At 41.0% G+C, this 23976-nt stretch overlaps 1 protein-coding gene across 1 annotated transcript; it reads right to left on the bottom strand.

Annotated features, from left to right (window-relative positions):
* On the bottom strand, positions 1 to 23445 carry gucy2c (guanylate cyclase 2C). Its single transcript, XM_037792652.1, has 27 exons — positions 23213 to 23445; positions 19614 to 19732; positions 18697 to 18758; positions 18389 to 18607; positions 18165 to 18283; positions 16789 to 16888; positions 16564 to 16675; positions 16333 to 16474; positions 15893 to 15978; positions 15699 to 15813; positions 14568 to 14649; positions 14143 to 14236; positions 12365 to 12427; positions 12179 to 12250; positions 11601 to 11705; positions 10200 to 10286; positions 9750 to 9882; positions 8905 to 9042; positions 8663 to 8751; positions 8402 to 8493; positions 6202 to 6360; positions 4860 to 5052; positions 4402 to 4576; positions 3436 to 3534; positions 3231 to 3325; positions 3018 to 3094; positions 1 to 1164 (listed from the first exon to the last, which is right to left on the bottom strand). Exons 1-27 carry the CDS (start codon positions 23421 to 23423, stop codon positions 957 to 959), a joined length of 3246 nt encoding a protein of 1081 aa, XP_037648580.1. The 5' UTR covers positions 23424 to 23445; the 3' UTR covers positions 1 to 956.
* Between the last annotated feature and the right edge of the window lie 531 nt (positions 23446 to 23976).

Raw genomic sequence — 23976 nt, 5'->3', positions numbered from 1 at the left:
TTGCATGGTATATCATTTTGTCAAACTTTGTCAATCAATAAGCTTCCTGCTGGCAGCATTTAAACGTAAACGGAGAACTGTTCAAAGTAAAGTCAAGAAGAGCACATTCAATATCATTATTTGGATTCCTTTTGGAGAGAACTGACCATGTGTTTTTCTAATATATCTAAAAGGACGACTCCCACACTAAAATCCATATAGATGTGACAATAACTGTGTGTGAGTTATCACTGTCCACAGGGCAGGAGAAGGCAAAAGTTGTGTGTTACAAAATACAAAAAGGAATAAACCCATGCTATTTTTATTTTAAACATTTTACAAGAAAAATCCACCCAAAACAGTTCCAGGTAAAATTTATAGCCATTATTTGTGGAAAAATGTCAGACTTTGTCAGACTACCCCATGTGATAGTATCAAAATAAACACTGTAGCAGATATTGCCTATGTGTTTGCTACTCTTTAGGTCAGTTTGTTCCTTTCTTATTCCCATGTATAACAGAGCAAATGGACGTAATGATGTAGAGTACAACACAGCTACAGTGATGTTCTCTAAAAGCTATGGTGTGGAAATGTGTCAGTCCCACACAATAAAAGAGGAGGGGGCTTATTTATAGCACTTCTTCCACCACAACAACACTCAACAAACATCTTGAATGATATATAAGTATCTGAGGGTGCATTTTTTCCTTTTAACAAGAAATTAGACTAATAAACAGTTCATTTTATGTGGCAGAGGGATGCGTGTTGAAGGGGGAAAGAGATAACCGAGACCCTGTTGTAGGCACGTTTATGATTACATCAACACACAAGTCTCATCTTCAACTCGCCTGCTTGTTCCACTGCTGCTTCGCTGTCACTCAAAGAAACCCAGCAGTGCTGATTCCGACAGGTGCAGGCTATGACGCACTTCTACGACGTCTACTTCTTGGCCGTCAGTGTACGGAAAGCTCCTCTCGTCACAGGTAGGTACTGGGGTCGTCGGTGACAGCCAGGTGGAAATACTCTGGCGGGTTGTTCCCCTGCAGGCTGCTGTTGGTCTCCCTACGACGGACTTTGGTGGACAGGGTCTTCCTGTTTTTGAAGCCCTCACTCCCAATGCTACGGTTCTCCAGACTGGACACGATCATCTCCGCCAGGTCCTGCTGGAGCCGCTGGAAGTTCTCCCTGAAACAGTAACGTGAGGATTATTTTGGATGCAAAATTATGTAAAGTGCCAAAGCCCTGTCAAGCATTTGCAATTTCTGTTTAACTTCAAAAGCAAGTCAATATTCGGGTGGGTAATAATCACATGAACATGACTTGTTGCTTCATTAAATACTGATCATATATACATTAATTGTGGTATTGAATTATAATGAATTGTGTCACAAATATCTACCAAGCTCACTGTTGTTTTGTGGCCATACTTGCCAACAGTGAAACCTCAAAAATAGGGAGGATTTCATTTCCCCCAGAAACATTTGAGTTTTAGATACTTTGTTTCCTGTATTCTGGTGACTTTTAAAGACTGAAAATAAAAAAAATAAGTACACTGCAATAGCATTATTATGTTAAATAGTCCTACTTTTAATTTGACTTTTAATTCTCAGGAAAGAAAACTGAATAAATCACCTCTCTGGTGTGAACTTGTGTGAATCTCTGGCATAAACTAATATTCATCAGTTTCATTCATTCATTCCTTTTTTTGCCCCTTCTTAAGTATGTCTTTCTCTTAGTACTCTCCATTTCTCTCTCTTTCTCTCAGTCACTGAAGGCCCTTTCAGACACAACAGCGCCACTGTGCTCTTTGCGCGTTGCGCGCTGTGATGTGTGTCGAGCGCAGCTCAAACCGCGTTGTGTCGTGAGTGTTTCTCTTTATACACCCATGGCAGTCGGGAGCAACTCTCTTCTGCTGGGAAGCAACATTAGGTGTAGCTCTACTGTCATCCAGGTGGAAACAGTAAGGCTTATATACACTGTACAGTGCCAGAAACAGGTTGAGATAAAAGAAAAAAGGAAAAAAGTGTAAACATTTGCCATAAAGAGAAGAGAAATACGGGAGAATCGTGACCCCAGGAGATGGGTATGAAAATCGGGAGAGTTGACAAGTATGTTTGTAGCTTAAAGGGACTGTTTGTAACTTTTTACAGGTATAAATCTACGAGGTCGGTTTCCCATGCGCGCTCGCGTGTGGCTACGCTGTTCAGACTCCCTGTGGACCCGTACCATCAGACTCCAACACAAACTACACAGAAGCACCAAAACCTCAAAGTTATATCTAGTGAAGCCCGTCTTGCAAAACAGTGTTGGCGGCGGTCGTAGTTCGTGGGGGAGACCGTGGCTTTGGTCTCCAGGGCAGGAGTCTCTGCTGCTCCTCTGCTCCTCTACCTGCCTGCCTGGCTTCTCGCTTTCTTGCTCCACCTCTAACGTGCATGCGCGCACACTACACACTGCAGAAGAGTTAGTTTAGCTCTGAGAATATCTAGTGAATGTACAGTGGACGTTTGTGCAGAAATAACTGCTGCAGCTCCTCCAGACCAACAGAGGTTTTCCGTATCTTATGAAGTGACGGGGCTCCGCAGCGAGAAACGTCATCGTCTCCGACCGGGTGCCGGTGTCTCCCTGCGGCTGCGGTCGGAGACGATAATGTTTCCTCTGGGGCTGAAGCAGGAAAAAGCCAACACTAGGATCAGCATTGATTCATGGAGAGACCTTCGTCTGGTCAGCTAACATTACTGCCAAGCAGCTGAAATATAGAGTGATATTGTGGTTTTAGCTGACGTGTGTCGCCTCACTGTTTTGAGCGATGCTCGTTCATGTCTATTTGGAGCGAGCAAGCGCGAGCCCGACGCTGACTTTCGTTGACTTAACGGCCACAGGTGTCGCTGTTAACAAGCATTTCGGAAAGTTACAAATAGTCCCTTTAACGCGGTTTACATCAGTAGTGAGATGGAAGGAAATGTTGTATCTTATAAGTGTCAGTGTTCACATAACAGACGTGTTTAGAATAAATCTAGATGAGCCAGTGTTTTACTCACGCTGTTGGTGGTGTCGGCAGGTTGTATTTTCCCCCAGTCACTCCTGTTAACCAGTATGTCGTCTCTTTGCCTTTACCCTGCGGGTCAGGTACACATGGACACACACACACACACATAGGAAATAAGAGTAGTAACCACTACCTGTGTGGTTTACATTTGATGTAAACAACTGGATTGATGAGTGAATAAAAAGCCAAAGCAAACCCAACTAACCTTCAGGTACGTCTCTCCTCTTTTTTCATACTCAAACTTGCAGTCTGTCCTCTGCAGGATGTTGATGGTGGACTTGCTGACATGAATTCTCAGAGCTGGACATGAGAGAGAATCATGAGAGTCAAACCCTCAGCTCTCTTAAGATCAGAAGCTGCACCTAAACCGCCGATATTGTGACTGTGTTAAAATGTGTGTTGTGTCTTACGCAGGCCCGTGGACTCCATACGTGATGTAGTGTTGACTGTGTCTCCAAAAAGACAGTAGCGAGGCATCTTGTTCCCCACCACTCCCGCTGCACACGGTCCTACACGCAAATACACACAAACAAGCATTCATATTATTATTTTTCATATAGTTAATTGATAAAAATTATGATTTTAAATAATTTTACTCTCCCATGTATGTCTTCTTATTTTCTCAGTTCTCACACATTTGATTATCTATTTGATATGATTATTTTTAACATCTATGATAATGAGAAAGCTGTGTGTGGTGCTGTCTGGATTATCTTTGGCTAATCATATATATTATTCATCCACTAGACATCAGTAAGAGTATGACTGACAGGAAAAACTGAATTATGAGCCTTCTTTTTTGGACTTTCTCTTTTTTTCTTGCTTTTCTTTAAATGGTTGGCATTGTAACAGTGTGTTATTGCCACCTACTGTGTTTTTAAATTACTTTCAAATACATAACCGCTACTATTGACAAACTCCCTTCAATTACTAGATAATATGTTCCAAGCATTTCCCACAGACATGTGTAGACATGTTCTCATTTACGAGAATGTTGTGTGGGGGAAATGGGAAATAGATAAAAATGTGCTTCGAGAAAACTGGAAAAGTATGTTTTTAAAAAAATAGTTTAAAAGTTATGATAAGATGTAGATGTTTAAAGGGGGATTTTGTTAATTTTGTTAATAATTTTGTTAAAGGGAATTGTGTTAATAACTCTACAAGCTGTTTAAATAATCTAGTCTATTTGGGTATTCATTTATACGTTTGACTCATCTCATCATCATGTGAATGCTTCTTTTGAAATATGTTAACGCTGCACTCCCATGTGACCCGAAACATTGCCAGAAAATATACTAATGTTACGTTTTTAAGGGAAGTTCAAGGGCAAGAACAAGGATTACATTAAATAAGACAAAATCATGACTTTCTGTTACCTGAATGCACACCAATACGGATCCACAGCGGGATGCCGGGCAGGTGCTGCAACTCAAAAGTCCCTACAAATGCCAGGATGTCCAGGGCCATTTGGGCAATGTCCACTGCATGCCTGTCGCCGTTGCGTTTGGGCAAACCTGATGCAACCATGTACGCATCTCCTATTGTCTCGACCTGAGAGACAATGGATGAATAGCTTTATTAATAAAACATTACAGAAAACATACAGCAAACATGAAAAAGTATATACCATATATACCAAACTAACTCAAACTTCAGCTACCTCCACATTTTAGATTATTGTTTCTTATATAAGTTCTATCTCACAAGATAGGGTCTTAGAAATACAAGCAGAAAAACAGCACTAACATCCTGCCTGACACCGTCTGAGCCCTTTGACAGACTGGTTAAACAGTATATTACTAAAGAATGAATTCAGACTGTCACACTAAAGTACCTTGTAGACATCATGGTGGTCAAGGATGCTGTCAAAGTTCTTGTAGATGTCGTTGAGCATGTCGACCACCTCCATGGGGGTGCTGTAGTGGCAGAGGGTGGTGAATCCCACAATGTCACTGAAATAGATGGACACCTCCTCAAACAGCTCCGGTTCCACTCTGCCCGTCTCCTTCAGTGAACGCACCACTGGGCTGAGGAGACACAGGGAGAGGGGGAAATACTCACGTTAATTGATGGCCTCTAATAAAATTTAAATTACTCTCAGTTACATATACGCCAGGGGAATATGACATGGACATGCAAATACAGCTTTGTCTTGAGCTGTAGGTCAGGTCTCGTTGCCTCCACGTGGCAGGACTATTATTACCAAGGGGGAAAATGAGGAAATCCATGTTTTCAATCATAGTATAAATTACTAAATACTGTATAACTAAACATCCCCTTTCAAAAAGCCTCCTGCTTCCAGGATTAATGAAATGTGACAAATACACAAGAGACAACAGAGAAAAAAAAGAAATAGAGAGCAAATAAAAACAGACAAATAAATACAAGGCATGTCTGGCTCTTTAGCTGCTCCACTGTGATAACTGACTAGTTGCTAACTTTGGGTGCTTTCACACCTGTAGTTTGGTTCATTTGGTCCGGTCCAGGGGAAAAATTATACATTGGTGCATTTTATTTCTGGTCTGGTTCCTGTTCAGACTGACTTTTTACAAATGAACCAAGAGGAGCAAACATGAAGTTATACAGACTGACAGGTGACTTGTTGATTAGACAGTTTTAGCAATTGTTTATCAGGACCCACGTGGGTAAATCAAATTCTGGGGAGTGACAGAAGATTATGCAGCACTTTAATGATACTGATATGTATATATATGTTCTTTGATTAATAACTGATTATAAGCATTATTAGTGTTATTAGACTGCAAATCGGCTGCACGTTATGATGAATAATAGAGACAGGACTGTAGAAAAGCTGAGTTTGTTTTAACCGAACCAAACAGGTTGTGAAAGCACCCTAAATCTGCCGTTTGGTGCTGGGCAGGTAGAGCATAGTGGATTCATCAGTGATTTAAAAAAAAAAAACAGTTACAGTAACTGCTGCTGAATATTATGTTGATGAAAGCAGTTTTAGTTGGGCCATAAAATCAAAAACAATAAACCAATATAGACTAAATGCTCCGAGGGGAACTGCAGAGTTAGGTGATCATTTTCTGTGGGTTTGTCAGTATGCGTCCTTTTCTCATTACACATTTGATCCTTTGTAAAATAAAGAATAAAAAGCACAGTGTAGCTTTAAACATGTATCACATCAGCAGTCAGATACAGTACAAACCTACCCAGGAAGCAGCATAAAGTTGAGGCGATCAGCTCTGTCCCTCTCAGCTTTGTACAAAGAGGTTCTATCCTCCACCAGATGCTCGAGAGTCCTGGAGTACATCTGCAGGCGACGGATCAGGTTGTCCATGTATGTCTCACTGGCTTGGTTGTGCAAGTTACTGTGTCAAAGAAGAACATACATATAACAATACTATCATTGTTTATATCATTTTATTAATAAATCATCATGTAAGAGAACAGTGCAGCAGGAATGATCTCATATTAATGAACAGGATTACATACACTATATGGCCAAAAGTATGTGGACAAGAGCACCTTGGTTCCATTTAATGGAAAGGCTACAGCATACAGTGATATTTTACTCAGGTTTAACTTATAAGTATATTTGATTTATATAGCCCCAAATCACAAACATTAGACCATATTGGGCGTTTCCCAGTTTGGTGTGGAAGAACTTGACTGGCCTATACTACACGTATGGGTGTAATGTTCTGGTGTCCACCTACAGACGTAGGCAAAGTTGTTGGTACCCTTCCGTTAAGGAGAGAAAAACCCACAATGGTCACTGAAATAACTTGAAACTGACAAAAGTAATAATAAATAAAAATTTACTGAAAATGAACTAATGAAAATCAGACATTGTTTTTGAATTGTGGTTCAACAGAATCATTTTAAAAAACAAACTAATGAAACTGACCTGGACAAAAAATGATGGTACCCCTAGAAAAGATGTAAAATAATGTGACCATAGGGACATGTTAAACTAAGGTGTGTCCTGTAAATAGCATCACAGGTATCTTCAAACTTGTAATCAGTCAGTCTGCCTATTTAAAGGGTGAAAAGTAGTCACTGTGCTGTTTGGTATCATGGTGTGTACCACACTGAACATGCACCACAGAAAGCTAAGGAGAGAGTTGTCTCAGGAGATCAGAAAGAACATTATAGACCTTCATGTTAAAGGTAAAGGCTATAAGACCATCTCCAAGCAGCTTGACATTCCTGTGACTACAGCTCCACATATTATTCAGAAGTTTAAGGTCCATGGGACTGTAGCCAACCTCCCTGGACGTGGCCGCAAGAGGAAAATTGATGACATATTGAAGAGACGGATAATACGAATGGTTACCAAAGAGCCTAGAACAACTTCCAAAGAGATTAGAGGTGAACTCCAAGGTCAAGGTACATCAGTGTCAGATCGCACCATCCGTCACTGTTTGAGTCAAAGTGGACTTAATGGAAGACAACCGAGGAGGACACCAAATCATAAAAAAGCGAGACTGGAATTTTCCAAAATGCATATTGACAAGCCACAAAGCTTCTGGGAGAATGTCCTTTGGACAGATGAGACAAAACTGGAGCTTTTTGGCAAGTTACATCAGCTCTATGTTCACAGACGAAGAGATGAAGCATCCAAAGAAAAGAACACTGTACCTAATGTGAAACATGGAGGAGGCTCGGTTATGTTCTGGGGCTGCTTTGCTGCATCTGGCACAGGGTGTCTTGAATCTGTGCAGGGTGCAATGAGATCTCAAGACTATCAAGGCATTCTGGAGCGAAATGTGCTGCCCAGTGTCAGAAAGCTTGGTCTCAGTTGCAGGTCATGGGTCCTCAAACAGGATAATGACCCAAAACACAGCTAAAAACACCCAAGAATGGCTAAGAACTAAACATTGGACTATTCTGAAGTGGCCTTCTATGAGCCCTGATCTAAATCCTATTGAACATCTGTGGAAGGAGCTGAAACATGCAGTCTGGAGAAGGCACCCTTCAAACCTGAGACAGCTGGAGCAGTTTGCTCACGAGGAGTGGGCCAACATACCTGTCGACAGGTGCAGAAGTCTCATTGAGAGTTACAGAAATCACTTGATTGCAGTGATTGCCTCAAAAGGTTGTGCAACAAAATATTAAGTTAAGGGTACCATCATTTTTGTCTAGGCCAGTTTCATTAGTTTGTTTTTTTAAATGATTCTGCTGAACCATAATTCAAAAACAATATCTGATTTTCATTAGTTAATTTTCAGTGAATTTTTATTTATTATTACTTTTGTCAGTTTCAAGTTATTTCAGTGACCATTGTTGGTTTTTCTTTCTTTAACGGAAGGGTACCAATGATTTTGCCTACGTCTGTATATTTGGCCATGAAGTGTGTAAGTGAAATAATTGCGAGTCAGCCTAAATGAATGTGTGGTGTTGACGTACCTGAAAATCTTACCCAGAGTTAACTCTATTCTCTTAAAATCTGGCCTTCGCTCTGGGTCTTCGTCCCAGCTGTTTTTTATCAGCATGAACAGCTGTATACACACAGAAGCACACATAGTCACACGTACAAAGAGAGAAAAAAGAGGGAGGGAGTGTATGGCTTTCTTTATTCAACTTTGATGAGTCCAAGCAGCTTTACTTTATAAACCGTCATGCTCAGAGTGTGTGACTGTAACAGCATGTGTTTGGTGGCTCTCTTACCTCAACCTCTCTTTCTGAGGCACCGTCAAAGTTGAGGTCAGGTCTGAAGACGCACATCACGCTGGGATACTGCACTCTGTGGATCTTCTCTGAGGGATTGGATGACATTAAGGTAATCAATACAAGCAGGATTGTAAACTGTCTTGGACTGACAGGGTAAGTTTTGTTTGTTTTGTTTGTTTATGTTTAATGGTGTATGTTGGTGGTGTTGTTTAATGGTGTGCCAAATTATCCAGGCCTACCTGCAGGATCAGAGCAGAACTGTGTGTAGAACGGGGGCCGCCTCATAACGATCTCATGAGCAATGATGGCATAGCTGTAGACATCGCCTTTTTGAGACACCCCATCTGTACGAAGATGCTCCGGGGCCGTCCACACGTCTGGGAGGAGAGGAGAGGAGAGGAGAGGAGAAGATGACTCTATTCTCAGTGTATAGGCCTAGACACACCAACCTGACATCAAAGAACTAGAGGCGATGAAGGTCGACTGTTGCATCACTCACGTCACCTTTGTCTTGGTCAACAAGTTGTACTTGAACACACCGCAAAGACTACAGCTGACGGCCAGTTAGCACGTACATTCTGCGCCTGTGTGAGATGTAATAACTCTCCATGCCAGCAGGTAGTGGTAGTCTGTACTGACCATTTTCACACCACTCTCACTCACCACTTAGCTTCATTCCAGACGGCCATGTCGCTGTGAAAATATCTGTGTATTGGAATGATCAGATGAGATGAAGATGAAAAATGAGAAGAGCCTTTTGTGTTTGCCCTCTTGACTTTACTCATTTGCTTGCTTTCCTCACGTCCGTTTCTCTCCTCGTGCACTGATTCGCTTAAGCTGAACAGCCAATCAGAGTGATTTCTCTCACAGACGAGCTCCATCGCTGATTGAACATGCTGAATCGGCCGAAAAACCTCTGACACGGGCAGACTAGTGCCGACAGTGCAGGACACACCGCAAAAACTAGGCCGACAGACGCTCACTGACGGCCCCAAGCTGACTGACAGCCGTCCGTCAGTTTGATTTATCAGGTTCCTTAAAGATCAAAAGTCGACCTCAATGATGATGAAAAACTCCTTCTCACCTCTGCCTGGCCTCAGGATGGTGTGACAGCCAAAGTCAGTGATCTTGACCACCATGCGGTTGTCGACCACACAGTTGGTGGACTTGAGGCGACCATGGACCTCAATGTTACTGGAGTGGAGATATGACATGCCCTGTAAGCAGGAGGACAGTAGTAACCAGGATGGTTATACAAAGTAGTTATGTGTTGTATCATCCTACTCTCCTTGAAATGCACTGTGAGTCAGGTTGACTAAAATACACTGAGCAAACTGATTATTATCTTTAAAACACATGAAACAAATCAGGCCATGTCCATTAGGAAAATATTGCTGAATCTAAATATATATCACTGAAGGAAAATAAATCCTCGAGTGATAGAAAATCATGTGGAATTCATATTGTTTTCCTATTTGGTGTGCAAATAAATGACATACCCACACACAAAAAAAACATTGGTAACAAACAATACCTTTGCTATGTCATACATGACTGATATCTTGAACTCCATGTCCATGAAGGTTTCATCAGGGTAGGAGATCCTGTCATTCAGAATGTACTGGAGGGGAAAAATAGATAAAGAGGTTCATATTTTATCACTTTTACTACTCTGCGTACATGCTGTACTCAGTTAATGTGTGTGTGGGTGTGTGATTACGTGCATTCATACACACACTATTAGTGCTCTTTAAACTGTGTGTCCACGACTTATCTAAATGAACAGTAAAGTCATTGTGAGCAGTGGCGAAAGGAGGCCACTGAGCTCTGTCATAAACATGTTTGTCCGTACTGAAATCATGTAACATGAAGTAAAGTCAGATCAACATTGCACTAGAGTATAAAGTACAGTTAAATGTAGTGCAGCACGATTCACCTTTTAAAGGTAATAGAGCAGATATTAAAGGTAGGTTTGGTAGTGTTGTTCAAATACATTTTTTGTTATTACTTGAAATTCTCATTACATCCTGACAGCAATCAATAAATCGAATGCTCTGACAAAAAAAAAAGAAAATAAATCTGATATCTGTGGCTGCAGGATTGTAATAAGTCCGTCCAGACATTTCATTTGGCCTGAATGTAATTATTGAATGGGCTACCTGTCTGTCTGTGCGTACTCTGCCCGTGCATCATTGTGCATCACCAGAGTCTTCCACAAGCTGCTGGCTTTGACAGCTGTGAGTACTAATAATAGTCATGTTCGTTGTTTACGTTCATTATGATCATTTTGGGGAAGTAGCTTTGGAGGGAGACCTGAAGGGACGGGCTGTCAGTGTTGCCGACTTGGAGACTTTCTCGCCAGATTTAGGGACTTTTGGAGCTAGTGCTGCTGGCTACTTTCATTGGAAAAGAGTTGGAAAAACAAGGCTGTTTTTAAGATTGGATCATTTTTTAAATCTAGTGTACTCTTGCTAGTTTCTCAGCATTACCAACCCTAGCTTTAAATAAAACACTGATGAAGAAGAAGATAATTATATATATATGAAGAACAAACTAACAGTTAGTATGACAAAAAAGCAAGGTCTCTATAGATGCATTTCATGTCAGCCAGGTTGTAAAATGTTCTAAGAAAAAAACAAATATATAACTTAAAATCACAAAGTTGTCTGAATGTGTTATTTTAATAAAACAAATGTGTTTCTAATGCATGTGGATCCAGATCTGCATTAAAATACACGCAGTGATGAGACTAATTTGGGATACATGTTCCAGGTTTTTAACTCAAGTAAGTATAGCAGTTCATGATAAAACAGGTTCTATCTCGCAATGTTGATCAAATTTGTGCAGAAAAAAATGGACCACTTATTCCAGCAGGATCCGATATGCAGGGAAAGTGTAAGACAATGGGACAGTGTGAGTGATGGTCTGCTCTTACCCTGAGGGAACCCCTCTGACAGAGCTCAAACACCCCGAACACACCGTACTCAAACTTCACAGTGCCGTAGAACTTGGTCAGGTTGTAGTAATCGATACGCAGCAGCTGAAACATGAAGACATGGAGGCGAGGAGGTAGTGACAGGAAGGGGTCGGGAGGGACAGGGAGGTTGGACAGAAAAGGTTAGAAAAGGGTTGGGCAACACACTTGTCCTGTTATGACATCACAAATGACAAATATACACTTAGAGTGTAGACTTATATACTGTTAGAGAGGAAAATGCTCATTCATATACACTCTTTTAATTCTATCACTATGAGAAAGCACAAAATCGAATTTATTTGCAGGAAGATTCATGTCTCCATGTGCTAACAAAGCCAGAAATTACTTGGATGGCTGGGAAAATCCTAAACTAGACAGAAAGTTGGACTTTTACAACATGTATAGCATCATCTTTCTCCATTGAAAAGTACATTGGGAAAGACTTTAAAGGATGAGAGAAAGTCAGAGGTGGGCTGACCAAAAGTGATTTGTTTTCAAGATAAAAAAAAAAAAGACATAACACAGTGGTGTCTTACAGTGTTCAGCTCAATCCTCTGGTTCTCTGTGAAGTCTCCGTCTGTATGTGTCAGCTCTTTCAAGATCACAGGCTGAAGAATACAGAGAAATAAGACACATTTAAACGCTGAAAATACATGATTATGTCTTTCTATTTGTTCTTTTTACGACTAAATATGGATCTTTGGAAGTTGTAATGTCGGTACCTTCTTGTCATAGCGGCCTCTATGATTGAAGAATGTGCTGTCCTTCCTCTTATCTTCATCAATCTGTTAACACATGCACACACACACACACACTTATCTGATTTCATGTCCTTATCTTACTGGATGTGATCAGTGAAAAGATTAGACTTATTATCAAAGACAGGGGTCAACAACCTATGGCCACGTTACACTATTGACATATGTCACTACTTTGTTAAATATCACATTAGTTGCTAAATAAGGTTAGTGATAAAACACATTAAACCAGCATGATGAATTAATGTTAACATGATGGTATGTCGAATCTGCATTAACAAAAATAGCTGACAATTCATGCTGAGCGGCGCAGGTGCCAGAAACCATAAACCACCTGGCAAAGAGGAGACCACACCGAACCCAATTTACACGAGACATGGTGAGCAATTCTAGCAGGACTGTTTTACCCAAGTTGGACTCAGAACTCTGGTTCCCTGCAAGACGAGGCTGAGCCATATGTGCATTTTGCTTCAAAAATTTGGTGTGTCAAATATCAAGTGTGATAAGATGAGTCCGATAAAGACAAAATAAGCAAAGTAGCACAGAGTTTAAAACAGTGTGTACCTCCAAAAAATCAGGCTACAGAGGGCAGCTTAGTGTAGGCTATCACAGATAGGTGCAGAGGTTTTGTTTGATGGACTGCCAAACAAAGATACCATCATATCCAGGATTTAAAAACTTGCCTCTGACCGCTTGCATTACTGAAATGCAGAAAATATACACATCAAGCAAGCTGTTGCACTGACAAATGCACCGCTGTTCAGTGTGGCTGTGGATGACAGTGTGGACATCCAACCCATTAGCCAGAAAAAATGTTGGCTTTGTACGTTTCTGCAAACCACGGGATAGATGGAATGTCGACACTTCTGAACCATAAATACGTTTCATATTAGCCTTGTATCACGATTGTAGAAACGCACAATGACACGTGGTTAACGTTGTGAAACGATTGGTTAGGTTTAGGCAACAAACCTTGGTTAAGGTTAAAAACTAGAATTACTGCCTTGCGGTTGTACGCCTCCGCCAACCACTCAAATTGCAGTTTACATCCATGTCTATCCAAAATGTCATCACTTCATCATTCCATCTTGTTAGACATTTGTGTGAAATTGTCATAATTAGCACATGGATTCTTGAGTTATGGCCAAAAACGTGTTTTGTGACCACACAAAATCGAATTAGTCATCCTTCAGTCCAAGTGGACGTTTGTGCCAGATGTAATACAGTTCCCTCAAGGCATTCCTGAGACATCGCCTTCATGAGAATGGGATGGTTGTGAGGTCACAATGACCTTTGACCAAAAAAAATATAATCAGTTCTTCCTTGATTCCGAGTGGATGTTTGTGCCAAATTTTAAGAAATTCCCTGCGGGCTTTCCTGAGATATCGCGTTCACAAGAATGGGTCGAACGGATGGACGGACAACCCGCAAAAAATAATGCCTCTGGCCACGGCTGTCACTGACGCAGAGGCATAAAAACAACATGGTTTGTCAACGACAAATCAATGACATCCCATGTCTCACATTCGGCTGACAACAGCCCATTCACCAGTGAATGAGCAACTAAGCGAAGGGATCCTATGTATATAACAGGCCTTAAACTCTATAATTATTACAAACAAGTTCAAACTTCCAATAATTGTGTAACTGACTAAATTACATGTGTGTAAACAAATGCTGCCGAAGCTTGCTGACCCCTGTATCTAACATGCAGAAAACAGTTGATTGATGAGTCAGTTTACCTTCAGAGAGACCTCCTTCTCATCCAGCGGACCAATCAGATGCGGGTTGATGTGAGACCATCTCTTCTGCATGAGACGTTCTTTCCTGTTCTGCCTAACATTATTCACACACAGACTCACAGTAAATACATACATAATGAGCACAGGGGATAACTCTTTTGCTTTCAGAGGGCATCCATTCACACTACATTTATACGATACAATGACCAAATGTAAACATCAAGGAAGCACTGATTCTTCTGGTGTTTTAGTTTCCTGAGCTTCAATTAAGACCGTCTTTTTTTGCTCCAACATCAAAAACATTTTGTCACTGACAGTTTAGACTCCAGTCAAAGCTGTTGTATTTCCCTGTTCCCTGCTTTACTGATGCTAAAATGCTACATGTAGCACATGTGATGCAGCTGTGATACGTGTCTGCTGTTTACCTGTAGAAGATGAGAGCGATGGCTGTCACCACGACAACACTGAGACTCAGAACGATCACAATCACATCCTGCATATCTAAGCCTGGAAACACACACACACAGTGGCATTGACAAAAAAAACTTTTACAGTCATACTGGGAATAAACACAATGAAATCATATCTTCAGACTTTAATGATGTTTTGTGTGGTCTGTATGCTAAAGCTTCTCAACATTGCAGCAGGGACCCTACATTGGAAACCTCAAACACTCACACGAGATAGAAACTATGTTGTATGGAGTTAACAGTCTTCAGACTACAGTGAAGCACCGCATCACTGTCCACACTACCTTTACACCATCAGTGTGTGTGTGTGTGTGTGTGTGTGTGTGTGTGTGTGGCCCTGTTCAGACCTGGTATTAACATGTGTCCTGAGTGATCGGATCACAAGCGGACAGCTTTAAGTACAGGTGTGAACGCACTCAAGACGCATTTAGATCGGCTCTTTCAGATCACATTCAGAGTTGGTCTGGGCCACATTAAGGACCGCCTAATCAACTGACGTCCCGGTTGGATCCGCTTGGATCCGCAGGTCTCTGTGCTCCATATATGAATAGACAGAGGACGCAAGCGCTTGTCAGCCTCGGTACAACTGTATTTTATTAAAATATATCTTATCCATAGGATACATAATCTACAGACTATGTGACTAGGCACAGGAAGTGCATTATTATCATATTGTGGGAGATGTGTCGGTGTTTTTGTTCCGCTGCACGGAGCCGATTCATGACATTCGCCTGCCCTCCCTCTCTCTCGCTCTCATCCCCGGCTCTCTGAAGCTCTGTACTCCGCTGTTGCCTGGCAAAGGCAGCGGTGCCGGCGGCGCACGCAAAGGTCCCCGGGAACCGCTGGTACAATAACCTTTTATTTTGATGTTAATAAAATGTTAATAAAATGTACCCGAATTCACAAATATGTAGGATATTACTACTGACATTCATGTATACGTCACAACGTCTGCTGTATTAGCCATGTGTTTACTACGTGTTCATTTGCATATGGAGCGGGGAAGTGAGATCGGATCACAAGTGGTCACTCAGGATGCTTGTTAATGTCAGGTCTGAACAGGGCCTAAGTGTGGGTGTGTGTTACCATCTGGATTGTCTGGTACGTCAGAAGGCAGGTGACCATTCCAGAGCAGGGCGGGGTTTGCGTCTATCACGATGGATTTGTTTTGCGATGTGTCAAACACCAACAAGGTTTCATACTGGAGAGAGACAGAGGCAACGTGTAAAAAGAAATGTTCACATTGGCTGTGCTAACTGCTGAATGGACAATAGTCTCACCTTGCCAGTGACAGTTGATGTGTAAATCATAGAGATGTTAACATCTCTGTCACCGTACTCATCGAGCACATAGTGTCCTCCCATGCCTGCTCGAAGCAAACACACAAAAAAAAGAAAGCATTTTTAATTATCTGGAAATAGCGTAATTACAATCTAAATGTATAGTTGTATGTTACTAGATCAGCTACAACATGTGTGGAATGAGTCCAAACATCTACAAATATAATGAATAGCTTTTTTTCAAAACAAATTTCAGGAGTTGGAGCATCCTTGTACACAGGCACAGAACAGTTTTCAAATCCTCTCATGACTGCATTACCAGGTAACAATAAAACTACCCGTAAAGCAAAGGCAAGTAGTTTATTAAATTTCTTTTGCTTTGTAATTCTGCCTCCCATTGTGTTGCTACACAACCTTGAGCTGTCACTGATCATACGCACCGTCAAAGGAGACGTTCACAAAAGGGTTGTCACTCGGAGACCCCTCATAGGATATGTTATGACGCTCATTGAGTATCTTCTCTCTGAGGACTTTACCAAACAGCAGAGCCCCATCATGATACCCAGCCACGTAGTCATTTATCTGCCCATTGGATAGAAAGATAGACAAAAAGGTCAAAGCCTTACACAAGACCTGTTTCCTCACACAGTCTTGTTTAAGATGCTGCTCACCGTGTCGTTGTATGTTGAGTTTGATCCGTAGTCGTAGTTCCTCTGTGGCAGAGTGATCACTAGTACATCCTGCATTCCCTTACTGGATGTTGTGTTGACATAATACGCAGGGCTGGAGGAAGGTAAAGAGTGTCACTGTGAACTTCTATACATTCAAAATTCAAACTCATGAAGCTTCATGGTCACAGCGTTTGGGCAAAATGGTGACATCATAGACAGGCTTACTTGTAAATATCGAGGAGAATAAACATGATGTTCTTATCAATCTGGTCCACCATCTCCTTTATTGCAACAATGTCATCAGGGCCCCCACATACGATGAAAACTGAAATAAATAAATCGGGAAGGGAAATGTTTCAACATTTTATAAGCACCGGTTACAGTATTTCAATCTTACTATGTATTTCATCTGTCTGGTACAGATTGACTTTCAGTGCTGGAGTTAGATATGTACTGTATATTAAAAACACATGCAACAAGCTCATTTTAAATTAGTTTCATGCATATTTCACCACAAAAACTGGGCAAGTGATGAGCCCCTTGCAACCTCATGGTGGTGCTAGAGGAAACGTCAGGGGATCACTAAAGTCAGTAGGGTTCATCCTTTGACAACCATGAATATCTGCACAAAATGTGATACAATCCATTCAGTATAGTTGTTGAGATATTTCAGTCTGGACCAAAGTAGTGGACCGATGAACACACCAACAGACCTACATCCTTAGAGCCATGCTAATGGGAATAAAAACATTCTCAGTACGTCGATAAATTGTACATCCTGAAAACTTTTATTTTACAATGAAGCTTCCTTCTTCTCCAATCTGTTCCCGTTTGCCCTGTTAAATTGTTGTTACAGCATTACATTGTTGATACAAGCTCAACACTTTCTGTAAGCGTTTCAAATTAAAAGCTCTGTAGCATTTCAGTGGACAGAATCCCCTTAATTTTCTAATAATGCTTTTATTGTGAAACATTAGCATATGTTGTGGAAAATGCAGTGACTTGCACGTTCCCGTACAGCACTTCAAATGTAGCTATTGCTATCTTGTGGCACTTGTATACAACATAGCTACAGTTTGGCTAGGACATCAACTCATATACACCCATAGTGACTGCAATAGGACAATAACACTTTAGATGAGTAAACCAGAACAACAAATTGTTGAAAATAATATTATTATATTGTTGAATTTATTCAATTTAAGCACTCCTCAATTATCTGACTGAAATGTAGCTTAACCATGTCGTGTGAAATGCAATTTCAGTACACTTTAAGAACAAATATTACTGGGATCCCTTGCAGATGAATATTTAATATCGAGGAACTCACTACCACTGACTGACAATGTAACAATTTGGCCACAATTTAGCACATTGACCATACACGGTCCAGCCATATACTGTACTAGGTTTAGACCTAGTCTGGTTTCCTGCACACTCCATGCACACTAATATTGTGACTGTTCTGATTAGATAAATGACTCATCTCGAGTGTAGATATTAGGTGATATTTTTCATCATAGTCATTTGGTTTTCAAGCATTGTTGGAGGAATGAAGAAATGTGTAATGCATTGATCTGTATCTGTAAAAAAATACTCACTGTTGCTGTGTCTTTTCCTAGCGGTGAGTGCTTTCTTCAGATCGACTTCCCCACGCAGCATCTCTCTTTTTGTCTTTTTGGCAAAGTTTTCAGATGGTGCTTCCAATGCGTTGATGTACCTGTGGCAAAAGCAAGGAGATAAAACAAAAAAGTGACACATCCTGTAGCGCTGAATGAAGCTACAGAGAGGTCAATCAGGTGAATTGCAGCCTGTGTTGTCTCACCAGAAGCAGTCTTCAGGTGGGTTGCCGGACTTCTTGTAGACATAGACCTGCTTCCAAGGATCCTTAAATTCCAAGTTTTCCTCCATAAAGTTGAAGAATAAGTCTGAGATCTTGCGTGCCGGAGGCAGAATTCGAGTCAGTTTGGGCTTATAGTCACAGGAGAGGCCGAAGCTCCCAGCAGAGATGATGGGAATAGTCAGGTTCGGGCCAATTTCATCACTGAGGTAGATAACGGGGGTTAAAAAGTTAAAAAAAACAGTCAGTTGTTTGGTGGTAGATAATTAAAGGACAAACCGAGTTATACTCACTCCACTAACTGGAAGGTGGCATAAGTGCAGGAAGGCCCCAGCATGACGCACCCAACATCTCCCTTACTCTGCAGAAAGATACAGTACATGTAGTTATTCTGTCATCACAGAGGCATTATAAGTGTGTCAATTACTGTGTGAAAGCACAGCACTACCATTGCCACATAGTTCACATAGTTCACATAGCACACTTAGACAGGAAACTAAAGAAAAAACTGACAAGAGTCACACCTACTGGAAGGTCACCATACAGCATCCTGTGACTGCATTGCATTTTCTTCTATTTAGGCTACTATGATAGCAACACCTGCAATGGTGATATTGTTGGTGCAAAATTGTGAGTCTGCAGAGAAGTGGTTGATCATTGACTGTGAGGCGCTGACAGAAAAAAAAAAAGACTTTTGCGGTTGAAGTTTTTTTCGATAATTGACATTTTCCTTCCTATCAGTATTTGTAACTGTCCTGGAAATAGTTTGACTAAATGACTCATTTATAATTTAACATTTAAGTGAGCCATGATAACCGTCATGGAGCAATAGATGTGTAACTGTGCCAGTTTAAGAGTAATCTAGGGATAATAAACTAGCAAACCACAAAAAGGGAACTTGTTATTACTGCGCACTAAACCACAGCATCCAGTATGAACACAGAAAAGTTTAATCTCTTGAATCTTATCACTATTAACAGTAGCTCACTTTTTTACACTGAGATTAGAAATGACAAAGGAGGACAAAGATAAGACGTAAACACAAAACAGGAGATTCAGGTTCTGGTTTCTCGCTCTCATGTCAGGAAGTTCAGGTACGTAAGTGGTCTTAGCGGCACCTAAAGCATTTTTACCACAGCACCCTTAATTAATTTGACATGTGTGCAATAAAAGAAACACTTGAAACACTCTTTAGGCATCTTTTGACCACACTCACATGCAGCAGCTTGAGTATCGCCACTCCCTCACAGGTGCTGCTCCCACAGCCCTGTCGGTTGTACACGGTGGTGTCGAACCCGTTGTAGTTAGCCGTCAACGTGAAGTTTAAATCTTGGGTCATGGAAAGAAGATAAGAGTTGTTAATATAAAAAATGAACCCATTAATTAGATTAGATTAGGCTGACTTTATCACCCACTGGTGTAAATTTAGCCTCTGGTTTCATTTATAGCAGCAGCAAGAAAAATGCAGAATATTACAAAGAGTTTAATTTGATAATAAGACTTGCCTCTGACAAAATGATGACAGTAAGGGTAAAGCTCATCATGGGTTATTACTGTAAATAATAGGTGTAAAACAATACACTGTGAAGTCACATATATGTTTTGTTGACAAGGGACTCTTTCATTTCTAAAATGGGATTTGAGAAGTTTATGCCAGTGGTTCCCAACTGAAGGTCAGGACCCCCCCAAGCCCTCTCAAGATATATAGACCTGGCATAAAGGTGGTTTGGAAACACTGTTTTATGCTGTATTTAGCTTTTTGATGACAAGTTTGAACACAGCTTCTGTGTGTTCAGGAGAGAGACTCGTCTGAGACGATTTCAACCTAGCTTATAGCACAAACACTTAAAGTGGGTAGAAACAGCTAGCCTCTGCCGAAAGAGGAAAATATACCAAACTGATGTATTTACATGTCGCCAATAAATACAAGAATCTCCTATGGTTTGTTCAGAGTTAGGAGCGTGTGTAGGACAGGACTGCTGAGATGCCCAGCTGTAAGGTGCTAACATTAGCTAGCTAAATACGGGGTGATGGGAGCATTTCTATTGCCTTTCAACGTCACTCACAGCGCTAACAGCGCTAACTGAGATATAAGTGGGGTGGGTGTTTTACGCTTCCGCGACGACGCCAGTGTCGTACGTATAAGCGCTGTACAGAGCAGCAGCTAGTCAGTGGGGAACGCAAGAGCACGAGCACGAGCATGCATTAAAAGCAGGCGCGGGCAGGCAGCAATGTCAACAAAGCACAGAGAAGCTGATTACCACACACACAGAGGGAGAGTGACTTCATTCTCTGCTCAGGTATAGCTGCTATATTAATGCTCTGGATATCGAATTTAGCACCTTAAAGGGACTGTTTGTAACTTCTTACACGTATAAATCCCCCGGGTCGGTTTCCCATCCGCGCTCACATATGCGCGCTCGCGTGTGGCTACGCTGTTCAGACTCAGACTCAAACACAAACTACATGGAAGCACCAAACCAGTTATATCTAGTGAAGCCCGTCTTACAAAACAGTGTTGGCCGCGGTCGGAGTACGCGGGGGAGACCGTAGCTTTGGTCTCCAGGGCCGGAGTCTCTGCTCCTCTGCTCCGCTGCCTGCCTTCACTCACAGCTCGCTCCACCTCACGTGCATGCACGCACACTACACACTGCAGAAGACTTCGTATCTCTGAGAATATCTAGTGAATGTACAGTGGACCTTTGTGCAGAAATAACTGCTGTAACTCCTCCAGACCAACAGAGGTTTTCCGTGTCTTGTGAAGTGACGGGGCTCCGCAGCGAGAAACGTTATCGTCTCCGACTGGGTGCCGGTGTCTCCCTCCGGCCGCGGTCGGGAGGCTGAAGCAGGAAAAGCCAACACTAGGATCAGCATTGATTCATGGAGAGACCTTCATCTGGTCAGCTAACATTACTGCCAAGCAGGTGAAATATAGAGTGATATTGTGGTTTTAGCTGACGTGTGACGCCTCACTGTTTTGAGCGATGCTCGTTCATGTCTATTTGGAGCGAGCAAGCGCGAGCCCGACGCTGACTTTCGTTGACTTAATGGCCACAAGTGTTGCTGTTAACAAGCATTTCTGATTCTTACAAACAGTCCCTTTAAATGGCCAGATTTTACATCTGAATATTTTATGTCATTGCACATGTGTAGATAGAGGAGATAAAATGCAACAATCAGACTGCATTGGATTATTTTAAGTGTATCAAACATGCTTTTTTGCTGCATGGATCTGCCACAAGAGCAACCACTACGTATACATATCAAGTAGCCTACATCAGGGTTTCTCAAACTCTTCGGGGCCAGGCACCCCTTACAGGGGAGAACATTTTCCAAGGAGCCCCTCTTAATCGTAACATCGATTAAGCATATGCATACTACAATTTGTACTCTTAGATGCCATTGGAACTATTTGTTTTCTAAAACTTTTCAACCTAAATACTTCAGACCTGTTTCATAGTGATAAACAGAAACGCATTTCTATTTGAATCATGTTAATACCACTTATACACTTATATACTTTTAAATGTAATTTTATTCAAATTGCATTTGGATTCACCTTGACAGCATTTATACTTTTCAAGTAATTGCTCTTAAAAGCATTCAGGGAATGAACGGTAATAAGACTGGTATAGTCCCAAGAAATCCAGATATATAAACTTACCAGTCTAACGCTGACTTTCAATAAGTGATTCACCTTTAAAATAATGAACTTACTCCTATGTGTCACAATCATATCAGAGTTTCTAGTAGCCCAAAGCTAACATGGGTGGGACTAATGGACACAATATACTTGTTTTATTGGTGGAAATCTGTAGATATGTACTTTTTAATGACCCAGCACAATTTTATAATTTATAGTAAATTATTTTGCGGACCCCCTGAGAGAGAGTGCCATGGACCACTAGGGGGAGAATCACTGGCCTACATGTATCAAACCAAACCTCGATACTTTTTGGTACCAACCACAATGTGTCCATAGTACTGAGTATCGAAAACTGTCACTGACTTGCATCGAATGTTAGGTCTTTTTTACATATTATTTGATCAAAAAGTTCCTGATTTAAGTCAAAATGTTTCCAGTTTTAGACTATTTTATTTAGCTGAGCATTAAAGTTCTTTCTTGACAACATTTGACTTGAGTTTATATTCCTCAAAGTTCTGTATTGACAAAGGGAATTGTTTGGTATCGGTACCAAAGTCAGCACGAGTACGGAAATATTTCAAAGTATACCCAACATCAATATCCCCGACTAGCCCCCCATATTATACAAACTAGCTGCATGTCTTTAAAGTGTTGATAAAATGAAGATAAATTAATTGTGAAAAAGCCTAATCATTTTGTGAATCCATTAAAAAAAGGTTATTCATCTGTAAAAAGCTTCATCCAGCAAAGGAGTAATAAAATGATAGAGTAAAGTGATAAAAAAAAAAAAGAAGTCCGAGATAACCCCCTAAATTCAAAAGAGATCTCATCCTATATGAACAAGTTAGATAAAATCTTGGGCTGATTTTGGTTTTCCATTTTCATTTTAATTGTAATATTTTCATCCTCAGCATTCTTTTATCATTTACATAACAGTGGTGCAGAGAAATTAATTCATGGGGCCTACATGTATAACCAGCCATCTTGACTTTGTAATTCTCTATTTTACTGGTTTTCTAGATCTGCTATCAGCTGCTATATTCTTATGTTTAACTATTTGTTTTTTATTGGCTGCCGTAAAGCAATTTGTTTGCAGATTGTATAAAATTATTATTGTCTATAAGGTCCTTTCAGTCTTATTTAGGACTCATAAATATCCATACCATTTTTAATGTTCTCCAGCCTGTCCTCTTCAATGGCTTGTTCCACGGCCGCCTGCACAAACGGTCGACTCCAACCATAAGTGTTGTCCTCCAGCAGCACAACATTCATGAAGTACGTACGGTTTGATGACAAACAGTCTTCCAGCATCTTGTTGGCGACCACCGCCACTATTAACACTCCCAGGTAAAGCAGACTGTGTGAGCGGTACATCTTGTTCCTTGAGATTTTCCTGTTTCCCTCAGAATTTTGTGTCTCTCCCACAGTTCCTACATGTCAAAAAAAAAATACAAAACCTTGTTCAGATAAACAGAAGGCTGAGGGCAGGTTTTCACATTCGTCCGCCTGAACAGATCCTCCCCATTGACGACAAAAGTCCAAAAACAGAAGTGAACTCTTCAGTGACTAAGCAGAAGTCTCACTGTCTCTTGATTCACTGTCCAGCATCCAGATAAGAGAAGAGAATACACTTTAGACTGAGATCTGCCACCTAACCACTTTAAGTAAATACTGTACAAAAGAAAATGTGGATTGACGACAAGAATCGCAGTTTTCACAGCAGTTGTTCCTCTAGTGAAAGCCTGAGATCAATAATCCTCCACCTTGGTATGGGCTGGTCTACCTGTCCCCTATACGTTAATGAACAACAGTCAAGTGACAGTCGGTGCACCAGTCAGAGGGAGGGCAGGGCAGGGCAGGAGAGACTCCCACACTCCATCTGGACTCACTTAGAAACTTATTGAGATCATAATTCATCTTGTTTGTA

The sequence above is a fragment of the Sebastes umbrosus genome, chromosome 14 (assembly GCF_015220745.1).
Source record: "Sebastes umbrosus isolate fSebUmb1 chromosome 14, fSebUmb1.pri, whole genome shotgun sequence".
In the NCBI taxonomy this organism is placed as follows: Eukaryota; Metazoa; Chordata; class Actinopteri; order Perciformes; family Sebastidae; genus Sebastes; species Sebastes umbrosus.
Note: the sequence above shows the minus strand (reverse complement) of the source record. Positions and strands in the feature narration are given on the sequence as shown.

Bases quoted from the DNA above. Each gene is read 5' to 3' on its own strand.
- gucy2c (XM_037792652.1), bottom strand. From the start codon at position 23,423: ATGTACCGCTCACACAGTCTGCTTTACCTGGGAGTGTTAATAGTGGCG. The intron at 12,428-14,142 runs GTAAACTGACTC...ATGTGTTAACAG, and splicing joins AGAAGGAGGTCTCTCTGAAG to ATTGATGAAGATAAGAGGAA. The intron at 3,095-3,230 runs GTTAGTTGGGTT...CCTGACCCGCAG, and splicing joins GAGGAGAGACGTACCTGAAG to GGTAAAGGCAAAGAGACGAC.